Genomic DNA, 17408 nt, shown 5'->3' on the forward strand with positions numbered 1-17408 from the left:
AAAAATTTAATGTATCTAAAAATCTGTATGTTTAACAATATAGGACAAGAACTTTCTTTGAATGCACATATGGGAAATAACATGAGCTCTTTTTAAATGCTATGTTTAGGCTAGAAACTATATTAACTCTGTCAAGTTCACTGCCTGCCACATGCCTGATGCAAAGACACATCTAAAATAAACTAATTCTCTTTTTACCCTGAGTGAAGGCAATTCCCTAGTTTCTAGAGTTTCAATCTGTGTTTTATATTAGCAGACAAGGTCACAGTGTCCAGTGTTTTTATAAAGAGATGATAATAAAGTAGCCAGGAAATGATAGCTCCAGGTTTAAAGTGATGAGATGGGATAATCCAATTATTGGGTTGGGGTATTATAATAGGCATTAAGGAACTATGCCAGAAAATGGAAAGTAGAAAAAACAAACACCTTAAGGTTGTACAGCAGATGAAGCAGTGAAATATAACCTAAACCCTGGAAAAGAAGCATCTTTGCACTCCAAGAGTGGCATCCATGAGGGGGTTTTAAGTCCCTGACTGTCCAATATAGGTTTTCAGATACTGAAGAGAAGTCCATCACTGATCACTGAATAATGTCAGCTTAGAGTTCATGAAAGTTTTAAAATAAGAAATAATTTAAGGAAGCAAAGAAAGTCTACTATGGGAAACTAAGTGCATGCGATTAAATCCCAAATGAGGTGAGAGCTGTTGCTTTGTAAAAGTAGTAAAAGCCACGTGATCAATAGCATCACAAAATACAGAGGCTATTCCTTGGTTGTTTCTAAAAGTGTCTAACTTACTGGTTTAGAGAAAATATTCTGTGTTTCAATGGTATGACTGCGCAGGTCCTGATCTGTAGCCACTTAATGAATTGTATGGTCTTCATGTGGATGAGTGGGTACAAGCCAGCAGCCCATCAAGGTATTATGTGGTGTCAGCAGGCATGAAGTCTCCTACACAACATTCTACCGTGAATCATTCTCACTTGGAAGACTGAAATGGGCTTTGGAGTTAGTTTCTAAACAGGCTCACCGGTAATGCTGGTACCGTGATACTGGGTGATGACAAGTTGTCTGAATTCTTCACTGTCCTGTGGAGGCCCCAAATCGTGAATCGTGAGCCTAATTCCACCTTCCACCAAGGTCAGCGAGTTGGAACTTACCTCTATTCCTTCAAGGTTATTGTGTTTCTACTTCAAACAAAGGTACCATCTAGATTTAGACCAGAGAATTCTGCTCTCTCAAGGTTATTGTCAGCAGGTATATGTATGTATGTATGTATGTATATATATATATATATATATATATATATATATATATATTATCTTGAAAATATAATATTTTCAAGACTAGAGAAGTAGATTTGTTTCTACTCCAAACAAAAGTCTAAGGCTCCAACTAAATCCCTACTCCCTTAAGGAGATAACAATGAATCCCATCCAGGGAATAGTTTGCCTACAGAATGTTTTGTCTAGGGTGTGAACGTGACTTGTTTTGCTTTAGCAACAGAATGTAGCCCACAACCTTCAACTGGTCTGTTCATTCCCCTGTACTATATTAATGCAGTTTTTTTCTTTTTATCTTACTTCTACCTTTTGGGGTCAGGGATATTTTAAACAATTGGAAATTAAATGCGGATGATTTCAGTACTCACTGAAACTCCCTCCCAATACTATCCTATGTTTTTTGTTTTATTATTTTACTGGTGTCTTTGTGCTCTTATTTTTCTGATACCCAAACCCCTATCTGTCAAAAGGCATTTTTGTCGAGGCTGGTCCCCAACACTGTCCCTCTGCTCATGACCATTCAAGTGTTCTCCTATCCTGGTAAGGAGCTCACTCTAGAATGAATTTTCTGAAACTCTAAGACATAAGGCTTAGGTCATAATGCCTCTAAAGTGGCATTAAAATAATTCTATTTCCTGGCTGGGCAGCAATGGCACATGCATTTAATCCCATCGCTTGGGAGGCAGAGGCAGGCAGATCTCTGTGAACTCAATGCCAGCCTGGTCTACAAGAGCTACTTCCAGGACAGACTCCAAAGCTACAGATAAGCCCTGTCTTGAAATAACACAAAATCTAAACTTGGGTAGAGAAATATAGAAGACATTAGGTAATCAAGTGTTCAGCAAGTCACCTTGGACCTACTGTTCTTAGTACAAGAAAACAAAATTGAAGAATATGTTACAGCTAACACCCACCAATCCAGATTATTAGCACCCAAACTCCTCTAGACATGGAAATTCTGACTTAATTACTGTATGAAAGTATGAATGAACTTTCATAATTCATCACTCAACTAATTTGTTTAATTGCATGTAATAAGTGCTAACATTAGTAACTATTCTTTGGTGAGTAGAGATAAACTGGGAGAAATGCACCCTCTAGTGTGACTCCAAACCATGCCATCATGTGCCAGAAGCCAAGTGAATTCCTCTTTTGTTCGCCACATCTAGAAAATGCACCACAGTAACAACCAGAGAAGTAAAGTTAAATAATTATAAAATATCTCCAATACTTGGCATGTAAACAGGCATTTAATGGTTACTGTCTATGAAGGTATATACATCACAGAAAAAGACTCAAGATGCTCTAACTAAAAAAAAAAAAAAAATTCAAAAGTGGAACACAGTAAAAAAAAAAGTATAGTGTAGTCCAACAGTCTGTCCAGCTCTATTTCTTACTATCGAAGAGATAAAACTATCAAAGTGATAGAAGACCAGCTGGATGTTAATTAGCACATCTGCTAATTAGGAAAAATAAAAACCCTTTGTTTCTCTAAAACTGTTGCAAGGACTCTAGGATTTTGCAAAGACAATTCTTTTTTATTCTGGTTCCAGACAGGGCTTCTCTGCCTCCCTGGAACTTGTTCTGTAGACCAGGCTGGCCTCAAATGCAGGAACTCAGAGATCTGCCTCCGCTGCCTCCCAAGTGCGCCACCACTGCCAATATAAAAGACCATTCTTTCTAACACTATTTATTATTGAGCATGCATTTCAAACTCAACACTATTTAATATACCCTTAACAGCATAATTAACATAGTGTTATAAAAATATAATTTTAATATAGATATATAAACAATGTAAAAACAATATCCATTATTTAAAGGAAATGGGCATTCTTAAAAATCGTTTATCAAGATAAATACAGATTGTTAGACATTCCCGGGGCAAGTTATAAATTGTGATTTCAAAACAAATACGTTAAATAGTGATGTTCAATCATTCCGGCAAACACAATTTGTACTTTAGTAAAATTGTCTTAACATTACAGTTAGAAAACAGGACAGATATATGGGTACAAGGTCAACAAAACATGAACAAGACAATCTCCGAAGTAGGTTAGAAATATAGCCTCTGGATCATTAACAGACAGAAGATAATAACTAAAACACATTCGGTGTCACACTGAATGACCTGTGCACATAGGGGAAAAAAGTGTCTTATAAAAATACTGATTCTGAAGTAACCTTGATGAACTTCATCCTAAGATATATTTGAAGAAAATGTATTGTAAGATTGTGAAGAGACAAAGAGTTAGCACTAGCTTTATGAGCATCAAATAAGATAAAATTTTAAAAGAGTTTAGAACAGTGCTTATACACAATACCTGAGTATATGTATGTGGATACCTGTAAGTACAACACATTTGCATATATATGGATACATATATGTTTTTAAACAAAAAAATCCACAGAAGCATCATTAAGGACAAATCCTTTGGCTTGTGACCTAAATATCAAGAAACTGGAGGTAACAATATGATTTTTGCAATAGTCATGGAAGGGCTCCGGAGCAGAGGATGACTAAAATGTGCAAAGCTGTAAGTTCTATTTATAACACATAGAACTATTTAAATAAAGTCATCTAGATTTTCTAGATGGTTCACAGACACATCCTGGGACTAAGGAGGCAGAGGCAGGGGAACTTTAGAGACATCTAAGGCAAGCCTTACCTATTCAATATTCCCTGTTTCTAAAATCTGAAGAGACAGAGTCTGGGGAGATGACAAGGTGGATAAGGCCTTGTTCTGAAAGTATAAGGGCTGGAGTTTGGATGCCCAGTGCCTATGTTAAAATCTGAAGACAGGGGGAAAGTCGGGCAAGGCAGCTCAGTGGGAGAAGTCTTGAAAACATGCATGAACTCTGAGTTTTGTCATTAGAACGAAACAGGGTAGAGCTTTTACTTTGGGGCCATTAGTGTATAGAATGTCAGGGACACATGGGCTGCAACTCAGCCAGAATATATTTATTTTCCAGGTGAGAGAGCAGCATCCATTGTAAGCTCCACAAACCCCTATATTGTATTTGCCTATATAAAATCTGTGTGAAAAACTGTGCCCGAAAAACTGGCCCAAGTCAAGGTCAGTCATGGAAATTTTAACACAAGGTGGCCAAGGCCAGATGAAGCTTAATTTACATACATTAATAATAAAATTGGACATGGTTTTTAGAGTTGACATTCTAAGCATAAGGATCATTGATATCTAAGATTGAATAAAAAGAGAACACTTTTGTCCCTCGAATTTAGATAACATCTTAGAGGCTGTGGCTTATATTATTATCTCTTGTCTTTCCTGCTTGAAATATTAATGCTACTGCTAAGTTAGACAAACATGTCTAATTGTTGCACTAGAAAGTGAGTGTTGGAAAAGGGCCAAAGGAAGACCCTGCTCTGTTCTTCTGGAGTCCTTGCTGCATCTCTACACCTCTTTGCCTTCTATGATCCCAATCAACAGCTAATAAGAGAACTAACGCCAGCTGCTCCATGTGTTCTCAGAACCAGCAATGGCAGCCGCGACACGGTGGCAGTTGCCTTTATGGCGATGGACTAGGAGGGAAGCGGGTTAAAGATGCTTAGCAGAGGACAAGCCATCAGAGTAAAAGTCAGTCAGATGTGTGGAGAGAAGTTTCCAGAAAAAGAGCGTTGATGTCTACTGTGAAGGTTTTCAGTGCAGTCTCCTGAAAACACACAGACTAAAAATCAAACATTCCCAAGCCTGATGGATAAGATGTAAAAACACTTGCCCTTATATGTAGGTATATACTTTCCTAAAATAGGATATTTCTCACACTCACACTACCAGAAGGAAATGACCTTATTTTAATAAAACTATAAATCTTATGCTCAGGAAGAATATTTCAATCTTGAGGAAGAATGTGTTGTATAAATATAAACCACAAAAAAACTTAGGTACTTTGAGCAGAAATAAAATATCTAAGATTTAAAGTAAAATATTAAACAGTTGCTGCACCTTCTAAAATTTGATCAAATAATTTATAAAAATGCTATACTTTAAAATATTTTGATATTAAGTATAAAATAAGTAAAATCCCCTTTTTCTTTAAGAATATCATATCCAAATGTATTGTTGAAAATTTTATTCAGGTAGTGTTTTTTATCCAATATTCAGCGCAGAGCAGCAATACTAATTGCAACTATATGAAACACCTGAGCTCTTTGCATATGCTAGAGACAGCCAAGGGTTTCAGATCACCAGATCCCCTAGATACTTGTTTTAGCAAATGTCTTCAATGCTGTTAACCTCCATCACAGTTAAATCTAAAAATATAAAATAATATAGTCAAGATCCAATGGCGGAAGCAAACAATTGGAATTAATGCAATGGTCTGAAAGTCAGTGGATGTGTTGGCCAGTCACTTTTCTTTAGGATTACACAGAGTTTTTTCAAGTGGAGCTTTGAAGTCAAAAGTATCCCTTTATATTTTTTTGTTCAAGACACATAGTCACCTGGAAGGCAAATTACGTCTTCTGTTTTGTCACAGCAGGCTCTTTATGGTGTGTGTGTGTGTGTGTGTGTGTGTATAGGGGGGGTAACTTCAAGTTCACAGTGAAGCCTGAAGACAAAAATTTAGACCCTGATTATTTGTATATACTTATGAAGAAGTAGTCTTGTAAAAATACTGATTTTCTTCTTAGAAGCCTGAGTAATCTAATAAAGCAAATATATTTTTTGAAGATTACATTATGTCAAACAATCTTAAGAAGATTGACAGAAAATAACCCACATTATTGTAGTCCATCAAAGAGGTGTAATGAGTTTCTAATATATAGGTTTCCCCTGACAATCAAAGGAAAATATATTCCTATGGTGAAGACTGAAATATGGCTAATTGCTACTTAGATGATAAAAAGAAATATACAAGAACTTGGTATGTATTAAAAATAAATTTAAGCAACATAAATGAAACCTTTCTTATTCTGGTAAATCTTAGAAAAGGTCTTAAAATTAAAAATGTAGAAAAATGGATCACTTGTGCAGAAGACAGCATTCTGCCTTTCTTATTGTGAACTATTCCAGTCATACTGCTCAACAATCCAAACCATTAGTCTACTTTAACCAAGTCTTGCAAATTACAGGTAATTATTATTTTGTGATGATATTACCGTGTGATCCCAAAGGTAACCTAATGCAGAATGGACTTTGTTATTCTTCCCTAGCTTGAATCTTCTCTTAGGTCTCTAACCCAGTGGGGGCATTGTTCAAACATACTACAACTGTTTTCTGTTTTAACGACTTATCACACTTGGTATATGTGACTATAATACATCATATTATACAGAACCTGAACTAAATTTGATCATTTTGAATGTAGGGAAATGACTCATTAAGTATGGAATAAATGTCAACAACACATTTGTTGCTAACAGGTAAAGCCATGAATAAAGAAATGGATTGTTTTCTGTAGATATTTTATTCTCTTTAAAATGAAAGTTCTTAATGAGAATCTAAAATTTTGAGTGTCTATTTTCAGCTGCTATTTGATAAAGAAATGGTGAGGTCTGAAATTTAATACTTCATACAATTTGCATTTCATAGGCAGAAGCAGAAGGATCTTGGGTTAAGATCAGGTTGTGCTAGAAAGTGAGCTGAGACGCTACTTCTCCACCTCCAATAAGCTTTACATCAATAAAATTATTGATATTGTAAAGTTTATGTAAATTCAATCAATTTGTTTGTAATAGAAATTTTAAAAGGAAATCCAAAGGGAGCAATAAAATCTAAGCAAAAAAGAAAAAATCAGAAGATAACCTTTTCTTCCTAAATAGTGCCTACAGGCAGGACAATTCCATGAGTGTGACTTATGAGTGTGAGAAGTATGCAAAATCAAATCTGGAAGATTTTTCCAATGCTGTTTGTTAAGGCTGTAAATATGAGAGCGGCAGCAGCAGTCTGCACTTAGTGCTACTTTCCATGCCCACTGAGATTTTGTTCAGCCTTTCAACCTTTGTTATTCTTGTAGAAGGGAAGTGGCACTACCTTTGGTCTTAAAGCAAGTTTTCTTAAGTAAGGCGAATGACAATATGAATAAAGTTCACTGGAAAATCAGGCTTCCTCATCTCTGAAATGTATTTTAAAACTATGAGTTCACACTTTTGTTGTTTATTCATATGTAAGTATTCATAGGTATGCATGTATTTAGCAAAATACTTTCCCATACATTACTTGGGTTACTATATCCCTCTTTTTTCAGACATAGTAGCACACACTACAAGTGTGTGCTCAAGAGGATAGGATCGCATGAATATAGGAAGTGGAGGCTAGTCTGGACATCAACCCTGTCTCAAAGACAAAGGCACAAATAACATATTGTTAATAAATCCACAAGGTTTCCTCTGATATTCTATTCATTATTATGGAAAATAACACTGAAAGTACATCATGATGCTATTAAAAACATAATCATAATTAATAAATAAATATTTGTATTATGCACCTATGCATATACATAGATTATATTCTTTGAATATATTTTTAAAGTTATAATATATATTTTTGATAATATAATCCTAGTCTTATGTACTCAAACTGTATTAGAGAATACTTGGATTTCAATTAGAATATGTTAGAAATGGGAATCTAAATATTTCACCTATTCTTTGTACAGATCCACTGTTCAAGATGATAAGAATGAACGAGAATACACTCCTATGAGAGACAGTGATCAAGGTGGAGAAGAGCTAATCCGATGGAAACAAAATTCATGCATGACTTAGATGTCCTTGCAGAAGATTAATATTCAGCATCTCATGTGTATGGAAACATTTGTGTAGTTGTACGTTAAGGGTGCAGAGGAATCCTCCTGCCTGGCATAGCTCTCACACTCCACTCCTGTCAGAGTCAGGGGTGATAGTGGATGATCTGTGGTTTCTTCACACCCACAGAGGGATTTCTACTCAACACAGTCACTGTGTAAAAACACACACACCAAGGACACAGATGTGCTGTCTGAGCTCTCTACACATGGTTAATAAAAATGTGTGCCTCAGGGTGACTTTTCAGAACTCTGAGGAAGTTTCTCATTTCAACCTCTCCCCGTGTCTGGCTATTGCAAAGACACACGTGTTTTATTTATTCTTTGTAGATTTACATTGTATCCCACCATTCTTTTTCAGAAATACTTTAGAGAATTATGAAAAATTGTGATTGTACCTCTTAAAAATTAAGCACACAGTTATGTGATAATATTTCAGTAAGCTAAATGCAGGTTTTGAAATTAGAGAACCCTAAAGGGAATACAACCATTCTCTCAGCACCATCAATAAAATTTAACACATTTAAAAAATATCTAAACAAGAAAAATAAATTATTTTTTATGGTTGTCATTAGGAAATTTTCGATAATTTTAAAATACAAATAAATAAACACAAACTTTATTTATGATATCTTCTAAGAATAAATTTATGTCAGTTTTGTTGTATAATATCTTTTGAGAATTTTAAATATAATTTTAGAAATATTATAATATAATTTTTCTGCATATCTCTTTATAAATGCATGCAGACTTGCATTATTTATTTTAAAAATCACAGTGTGTCCCACTGTAAAGCTCTACGCATTTATTTAACTAATTTCATTTTGATAGATGTTTAGGTAGAGTAAAATAAACAAACCAGAGATTCTTGTTATTGCTCTTATTTATATTCTGCTTTTTTGCAAAGTTTACACAGAGATTTGTATATTTAACATTTTTTTTTAGTCCCTGGCAATGCTGAAGCATGCATAAACAGCCCATATACGGCAGTTCTGCTGAACTTGTCGATACTGCATTTCATGATCAAAGTTTGATGAGGGGAATTTAACAAGGAAACTATGTAAAAGTTAATTTGGTTAGCATACCTAAATTTACACAAATAAAATAGCTAATTAAGTAATAAACTGCTTTGTGCAATATAGCATTAGAAAATATAACAGAACTCAAATGTACAACAGATTAATATAATCTTGAGTAAATCAAACAAAATACAACGTTTTATCTATTATTTTAGTAGCATTATGACTTTTTAAATTTTTTCAATTTTACATACTAGCAGCCAGTTCCCCCTCTCTCCCCTTCTCATATCCTGCTTACCTCCCCGATCCCACCCCCATGCACTTCTCAGAGTGGGTAAGGCCTCCTTTGGGGAGTCAACAAAGTCTAGTATACCAAGTTGAGGCAGGATCAAGGCCCTCTTTACTGTATCAAGACTGAGCAACATATCCCTCAATAGGAAATGGGCACCAAATAGCCAGTTCATGTACAAAGGATAAGTCCTGGTCTCACTGTCAGGACCCCTGCCCCCCAGAAAAAACACATTTCATTTTTATTTCTCATGAGCAATAATGATTTCCAATTGTCCACAATTGCTAGAAATCTAACAATTTAATGACAATCAGATCATGTACTACCATACTGCATGACCAAATACTATTACTGCATATTAGAAATAGATTCAATTAAAATAACTGGAAACAACATTATTTTTTACATTTATAGGCTTCAGACAATGAATGATGAGGCCAATAATTTCAGCATGCGCTGGTCAGAAGATTAAAAGACTTATTCTAAAATTTACCTCAAGGATGTGAGAATGGTGTGCAAACTACATAACATAAACATTTTCGCTTTTGAGAACAAAATTCTACAGAATAGTAAAAGCTTATCGACCATTTCTTTCATAGTATACCTCTAATGGGGAAACATTCATAACAAGTATAAAATGTGCAGTTTTAGAAATCTTCCAACTGAAATGCTCATTTTTTGTTGTGCTTTAATATTCTTAGTATAGCACTTCTATTGAATACTGTACAAAATACTTAGTGAGAAGTAGCTGTTCTCATTTATTAGCTTACTCCATTTGCTTGCACATGCTTGTTTCTATTCTGGTAGTTGACTGAGGCGCTGAGCACCAAGCTGGAGCACGCTTTGAAATGGGATTGCAAACACCTTACTAGTCTTTACATTTGTGGATCATAGAGAAATAAGAAAGAAGCAGAGGACTGTTCTACCTATCCTAATTACTGTTTGAATAATTATAAATTTAATTTCACATGATTATATCATTTTCATGCAGACATTCACAAGATTTCATTGAATCCATACAACCTCCCTTTTACGTATTTCTCCTTTCTCACAAATGACTCATTGGCGTGCTTGTAATACCAGAATCTACTCTGACTCCAGGTTTGCATTGACGTATTCAGATAATGCCGGGCTTTAAGGCAAACTAATACTCTCTTCCTCTTATGAAATAGGCAAATACATCATAAGACTTTAAGAGGTTTTGCAGAGTTGAAGAAAGGATTCAGAGGTAGTGTTGCTGTTATTCAATAAGTTATTCAGAGTTTACTATTCTCAGACAGAATACGAGTTCAGGTTCCCAGGAGCCATTTTGGGCAACCTGCAACCAGTATTTTATACCTCCACCTCCAGAGGTTCCAACTCAGACTTCAGACTACTGTGGGCACCTGCACTCATATCCATGGATATAATTCATGTATAGAAAAAAATTCATTTGCATATAAATATTATAAAGAAACTGAAATCTTCAATAATATTCTTAAGGTTTTTTGAACAAAATGACTGCATTTTATATATTTAAAATACATTTTTATATATTTAAATGTTTGTATATATTTAATACAAACAATTAATGTTTTATATATTAAAATGTTGTAACTTAAATGACAGCTATTAAAATTTGCATAGTGATTTACAAATTTTAACATCACATGTTCAAATGATTTATTCACGCAAGTAATCTTACTGTAGAATTTAACACATTTATGATGTGGGATTCCCCTCTGCATGCTGTGAATATGTTTTATTATCTTTGGTTAATAAAGATGCTGTTTTGGGTCTATTGCAGTGCAGAACAGAGCAAGGCAGGAATTCCAACCAGAGAAGAGAGGAGAAAAGAAGGCAGAATCAAGGAGATGCTATGTAGCTGCCAAAGGAGACAGATGCCAGAATCTTATCAGTAAACCACGAGCCTCGTGGTAAAATACAAATTAATAGGAATGGGTTAATTTAAGATGTAAGAGTTAGTTAATAAGAAGCCCAAGCAAATAGCTTGATCAGTGTTTTAATTAATATAGTTTCTGTGTTATTATTTCAATTCTGGGTGGCCAGGAAATGAATAAGCAGCCCCTCTGAATCCACATTTAGAACATTCTTTTAAAAAAATGTATATTTTACAGACCAATCACAGTTTCCCCTCCCTTCTCACTCCCCTCTCTCCCATTCCTTCCCCCGCCTCCCTTCTACCCCTCCATCCATTCCTCTTCTCTCTCCATTCAGAAGGGGTAAGGCCTCCCCTGGGAATCAAGAAAGCATGGCATATCAAGTTGAGGGAAGACCAAGCTTCTCTTTTATGTATCAAGGCTGGGCAAACATCCCACCATTGGGATTACAGTATGAAAAAAAATTAACTTTCTAAAAGGAATTCCTAATGTAATTATAGTCAAGACATTCTATGGAGAGCAGCACAGGGACCAGAGTGGAAGAACTATTTCATAGCAATTGATGTGTAGCTAACGTGTGTGTGAAGGGCCGATGACAGAAGGGAATACAGATTTAGAGCAAGCCCCTAACAGCTTCAGAAATACCACGACACAGTTAATATTACAAATGAATTCAGAAAAGGAAACCAATTTGATGAATGATTCTAAGATAATTGACCATCTACATTTAAAACTAATTTCATTTCCAAAAATATGTGTTCCCTTCAGGAATCTTAAATTATGCTTTATAATAATAAACTTTAAACAATAATATTAACTCATATTATCATAGAAAGTCACTTTTGATGTAATTAACTTTTATAAAGATTAGTGTAATAATCTAATATCTCCAACTGTAACCAGCTGACAATGGAAAATGAAATAACATATAACAAATACATCATCATATATATTTATTATATTTAAACCACAATATGCTCTTACAATACATTTACATTTGATGTTCTAACAAGTTCAATTAGCTGTATTAACCCCAATTCTTACTAAAATTCTGGCCAGATATGATGTAATGCTTGCTTGGTTTTATGTAGCCTGAAGCTTAAACACTCCCTATGGCAGACAGATTGCTATTCATGTACTTTAACCTGAAGGTGAGTCTTTGTCAGCTGAGCACTACCAGGAGTAGAGATTTCAAAAGTGTTTGCCAAACGCAAGATGTTTCCTTCTAAATAGTCCGTGTTCTTTGTCTAAACCCACAGATGTGCTTCACAACACCCCCCTCTTTCCAGCTACAGCCATCATGCAGCCCTCTAGGACTCGGCCACTGAATCCTAGTTACCACACGCTCACCTTAACATAGCCTCAGCTTATCAGTTAGGGGTCCTCCTTGGCGATTCTGATTTTCACTGAAAAAACTTGCAGTGAGGTTTGGTAACAAAACCAGGCTCTGTACCTCCAAAGATTGAGGTAGAAAGTCAGGTACAAGTCATTGCCTATCTCACGCTTTTCATGAATTATTCTCTCAACAGCCTCACAATGCTGAACAGTTAACTATAAGGAAATTGTGATGATATGTGGGAGGTGGCTGAATTATTGCTACAAGGCTGTTGCTAAATAGAGTATTATTGCACAATTTATTGAACAGCCAAATCTTTCTCCAATGTTCTCCTGCACATCTTCCAGAATGAAGCACAAGATAAAACACTGCCATCTTCAGTGTCAGTCAATAGGAGGTGTTTGGACTTGCAGGTATCACTTGGGCTATGTCTGTAACATTTTATTTTTTTTTGCTTTTATTTGAAATATTTCAATATCCATAGTAGGGGGAAATGGAGCAGAGTTTGTTCTTTTAAATGTGAAAAGAAATATTTTGGATAGGTCTTCATACTAGTAACCATAATTGTGTGTAATCATATCTATATGTAACTATGTGTAGTTTGGGTTTATTGGCATTATTCAGAGCAGAGTCTCTGATTTCCACTGTATTTTCCAAAATTTTATTTAAAACAAAATCATGCTAACAAGGATCTAGAAACTATTTGAAGAGTTAGAGTGAGAATGCACAGTGTGCTCCTAGTCTGATAAGGATTTTATATGCAGTATCCTACCACAATTTCTTAGTTTGTTCATTTTTATTTTCTGTTACAGCCGAAGAATTAAAGCTCAAAATGGGCACGTGTCATGCTCAAATCGCAGAACTGTCAGACTATTAAAATACTCTCCTATTGCAAAATAGATTCACTTTCAGTTAACCAGTGTGTGTGTGTGTTGTATGTTTGTTTTGTGTGTGTTTGTGTGTTTTCACATTTTTAAAGGAATAAAGGCTTTGAAATAACTTTTGATGGTTTTAGAATATTTTTTATTACTCTCTTAAATTCTTTCAAGTAGGAAGAGAAAAGCTGTAACAGACAGGTGCATGAATGGTTCTTTTGGCTTTCTAAAAATGTAGATATCTTACTGCAAATGCTCAGTCTCTACGTTTCTAGGAATAACCAGAAATAAACCTCAACAGGGATAATCAGAAGCAATCCTTCTTAGAGTAGTCTTTACACAACCACAGCTTTGTTTTGCTGCACACTCTGAGGATCACAGAGACCTATCACATTAAGATTACATTTTAAGTTTATTGAGGACCAGTGCATGCACATCCATCTTCATTTTGCATTTTTCTATAACTATAATAAATAGCCAATGTAACTTCCATGACTATTTTATGAAATAGTATTTTACATTAATATCATAGACGTGGTACTGATAAGAAAATCAGAAGAATGAAGTCAAATGTCATGAGTACAATCATAACAAATAAAGAGCAAGTTGTCAGTTACTTATAATTAAATTTTAAGAAAAAGTTAAGAAGTGGTAATTGTTAGGAAAAATAAAAGGAATAAAGAAATTGCGACTTTAGGTTAGCAATTTGGCTTTAATTTTTACTTTTATAACTCAAAACTTATCTATTTAAATATTTGCTTATGAAGATGTTTGCTCTTCCCAGAGACACTATAGAAAAATTTCGTTGATTGACAGGTCTGGGTAGGTTCCTGCTTGTTTGCTCGTACTTACCTTCAATCTTTGATGTAAGAGCGAGTAACAAGATTCTTTGCTGACGTTTCTACCTCCATCAAAATTAGGCTCAGAGAAATAGGCCCCAAATGAGAGTTCCAAAACATCAGAAACTATCAAAATTTACACTAGTCAAAAATGGTCAATGAGCGAAGGTGACAGCCTGTTTGAGTACACGCAGTCTACGTCACCACACAGCCACTCCGTGGTAAATGCGATCAAGAAGATACCTGCGGCGTTGCCTGGCCTTTACTTAACATAGACTTCAGCTGTGGCACACATGTGTGGCTTTCATCATTCCCTTTCTGTATCTGCCGTCATGACACAACATGATCAAGAAAATTCACCACATTGCATCACACAATAGAGATAAAGTCAAATGTGATCATGAAAAAAAAATGATAAAAAGTTTAATGCGGAGGATACTCTAATTAGCCTGGGTTCGCCAAATGTCCATTGAAATGTGCAAGCGAGTACACACGAAATCAGTTTTAAACGTTTCTGTATGGCACATTTTTATCCTAACTCCAAGGGAGTACCATATGGCACACGCCGTGATGACAAAGGATTTTTCTTACTAATGGACACTGGGGCGGGGAGACTCTGCTGTAGGGGAGGTCACAGCACAGCTGCTGCTTCAATGGCTGCTCTGCCACCGGCAGATTCAGAAAGAGGCAAAGTTCAAACCACACATAAGCACAGCAATGATTGTGAGAGGACTTAAAATGTTACAGCCTGCCTTGAAAAAGGAACTGTGCAAGGATTTAACTTCTCACATGAGCGCCCAGGAAATCAGTGTCTGGAACATCTTATGTGCATTGGTGCACTGATGCTCGTCCTGGAAGGAAAACGGCATCAGCTTTCAGACCTCTCCAAGTCTATTTTGAGTATTTTAAGATTTCTATTCCTCATGAACACATTTTTAAAAATATTTTTATGTTCTGCGTGTGTCACAAACTACAAAGGACAACACTGTAAAATGTGTAGTGTGCGTGTATATATATAAATAGCTGTGTGTGTGAACACACATGTTGGAGGTTGGGCTCAATACATACGGGTCTTCCTAGCAGAATCTTCCACAAAAAGAGAAGAGATGTCTTCATCCATGCCCGCTTCATTCCTAGCAATGCACGTGTACGCTCCAGTGTCTTCATAGCGCACGTTACTGATGTGGACCTCACTGCCATTTGCTGGAAACAGAAGGCAAACGAGGCTTGTCAAGGACAGTTTTAGCTTTGGCACTGCGCATTCCGATTACACGGTCAAATATCCCACTGCGCTTGTCCTAATTAAACTGTTTTCCTTCCTTCTCCCATATTTGGGAGATGCGCCCTGTTGCTCTAGAGGTTCTTAAGTGTTTGTACATTGTGTTGTCGTTCCAATGACGAGAGCGCAACACCAGAAAATGAGACTTTACATTTTATACCATCTCCTCTTACTAAATTCATATGAAATATTTCTGATTTGTAACTATTGTCTTATTGATATATGTATTTGTATTTAAAACAAAAAATGCAAACTAAGATTTTGTTTTTTGAGATCAAACAGCAACAATCTTGTCCACTTAAAGTAACACATGTGAAAATCTCTGTCACAGATTGAGTAGATGCTATCAGCAAGTCTATCATCTCATTAAGAAAAGTCACTGTCGTGGATTAAGTGAATTATATCAGTAATTCTCATTAAGGAAGTTTACAGTGTACGGCTGTCACTTAAGCAGCCTTATTAGATATTTGAAAATATTAAAAAAAGCAGACAGGCAGGTAATAATTATCTAAAACTTTCCCCAAAACTTACCTTAAATAAATTATATGCAAGAAATATAACCACCACAAGTACATTTAAGATTTCAGATCTTGGTGAGAGAATATTTTAATCAAATCCTTGAATAATAAGTTGAATCTTTCAACACCAAACCCAAGTAGTATTTAATTACGTATGACATGCTGGACAAAAGCTAGGACCTTCACATATCTTATTAGATAATCTACACAAATGCTATTTAATTATCAGATGAAGAGTTTGAGATTCATAGAATGAATTCTTACAAGTACTCAAATTCAAAGGCTTGATTTTTATGAGAACTATGTACGTCTAAACCTGTGTTCAATTGCTCTCATGAGTTTTATCTCTCTTCTCCCCTTTTCATTTTTATGTGAATGTCTCTCTGGTGTCAGGTATCTAGGCTTCATGTTGCTGGGTCGCACATGCAGCAATGCAGCATATAGCGGATTGGAACCCAACTCTATGTGGCAGGTGAAGGACAAGTAAATTGGTGTGGTTCAATTAGAGAAAAAAGTGTTGGTTGTGACAAAAAGGTTGATGAGAAGAGGGGAAGTATCTTCTCCCACAAACATCCATCAGAACATGTGGTTTGTAAGTGGAATGCCTCCCATAGGCTTCTGTGTTTGAACATTTGGTCCTTAGAAGATGGCACTGTTTGGGAAGTGACCGAATTCTTTAGGAGGTAAATACTCTGTAGGGATTTGGAGTAAACCTTGGAGCCTCATAAAGCAGATGCATTACCTACTTACTCTCTACAGCCTGTCTGTGAAAACAACGTGGCCAGCCAGACTCCTGGCATCGTGCATTTGTTGTCATGATGGAATGTGTCCCTTCAAGGGAAAGCCAGAATAAACCATTCTTTGCTTAAACTGCTATTATTAGCTATTTTGTCTCAAAAATGAGGCGAGTTAGTAATACATAAGAAAACATGTGACTCAACTTGTCTGTCTGAGTGATTGAGATTAACAGCACTTGTGCTTGCCTTTAGAGACTGTGCCAACAACAATCAGTAAGGAACCATTCCCCAAGAAGGAAGTGATACTCACTAAGGTTTACTTTATTTCACTGTATTTACTAATTTCAATTTTCATTTATTATTTATAGTTTTGTATTTTTACTTTTGAGTTGTTGTGTAGCTGATAATGCATCTAAACTGGCTTTAGAAGACTGCCCTTTTTTTTTCTCTGTCCCTATCCTACATTGTTTTTTCTGGTGTTTCTAATACCTGTGACTAAACATGTTTTCTTATTCATTTAGCCTTTTCCTTTATAACCAATATCCATCTCCTTCTCGTTGATGCTTAATTATTGGCAGCTTTAA

General features: G+C 35.6%; 1 protein-coding gene across 2 annotated transcripts in view; it reads right to left on the minus strand.

The window, feature by feature from the left end:
* Fstl5 (follistatin like 5) overlaps positions 1-17408 on the minus strand; it is a 402285-nt gene that overhangs the window by 69945 nt on the left and 314932 nt on the right. For both annotated transcript variants that reach the window (XM_057756992.1, XM_057756991.1), the window contains exon 10: positions 15359-15493. In XM_057756992.1, the coding sequence (XP_057612975.1) occupies positions 15359-15493 (135 nt within the window). The remainder of the gene's footprint in view (positions 1-15358; positions 15494-17408) is intronic.

This window comes from Chionomys nivalis, chromosome 24 (genome assembly GCF_950005125.1).
Source record: "Chionomys nivalis chromosome 24, mChiNiv1.1, whole genome shotgun sequence".
In the NCBI taxonomy this organism is placed as follows: Eukaryota; Metazoa; Chordata; class Mammalia; order Rodentia; family Cricetidae; genus Chionomys; species Chionomys nivalis.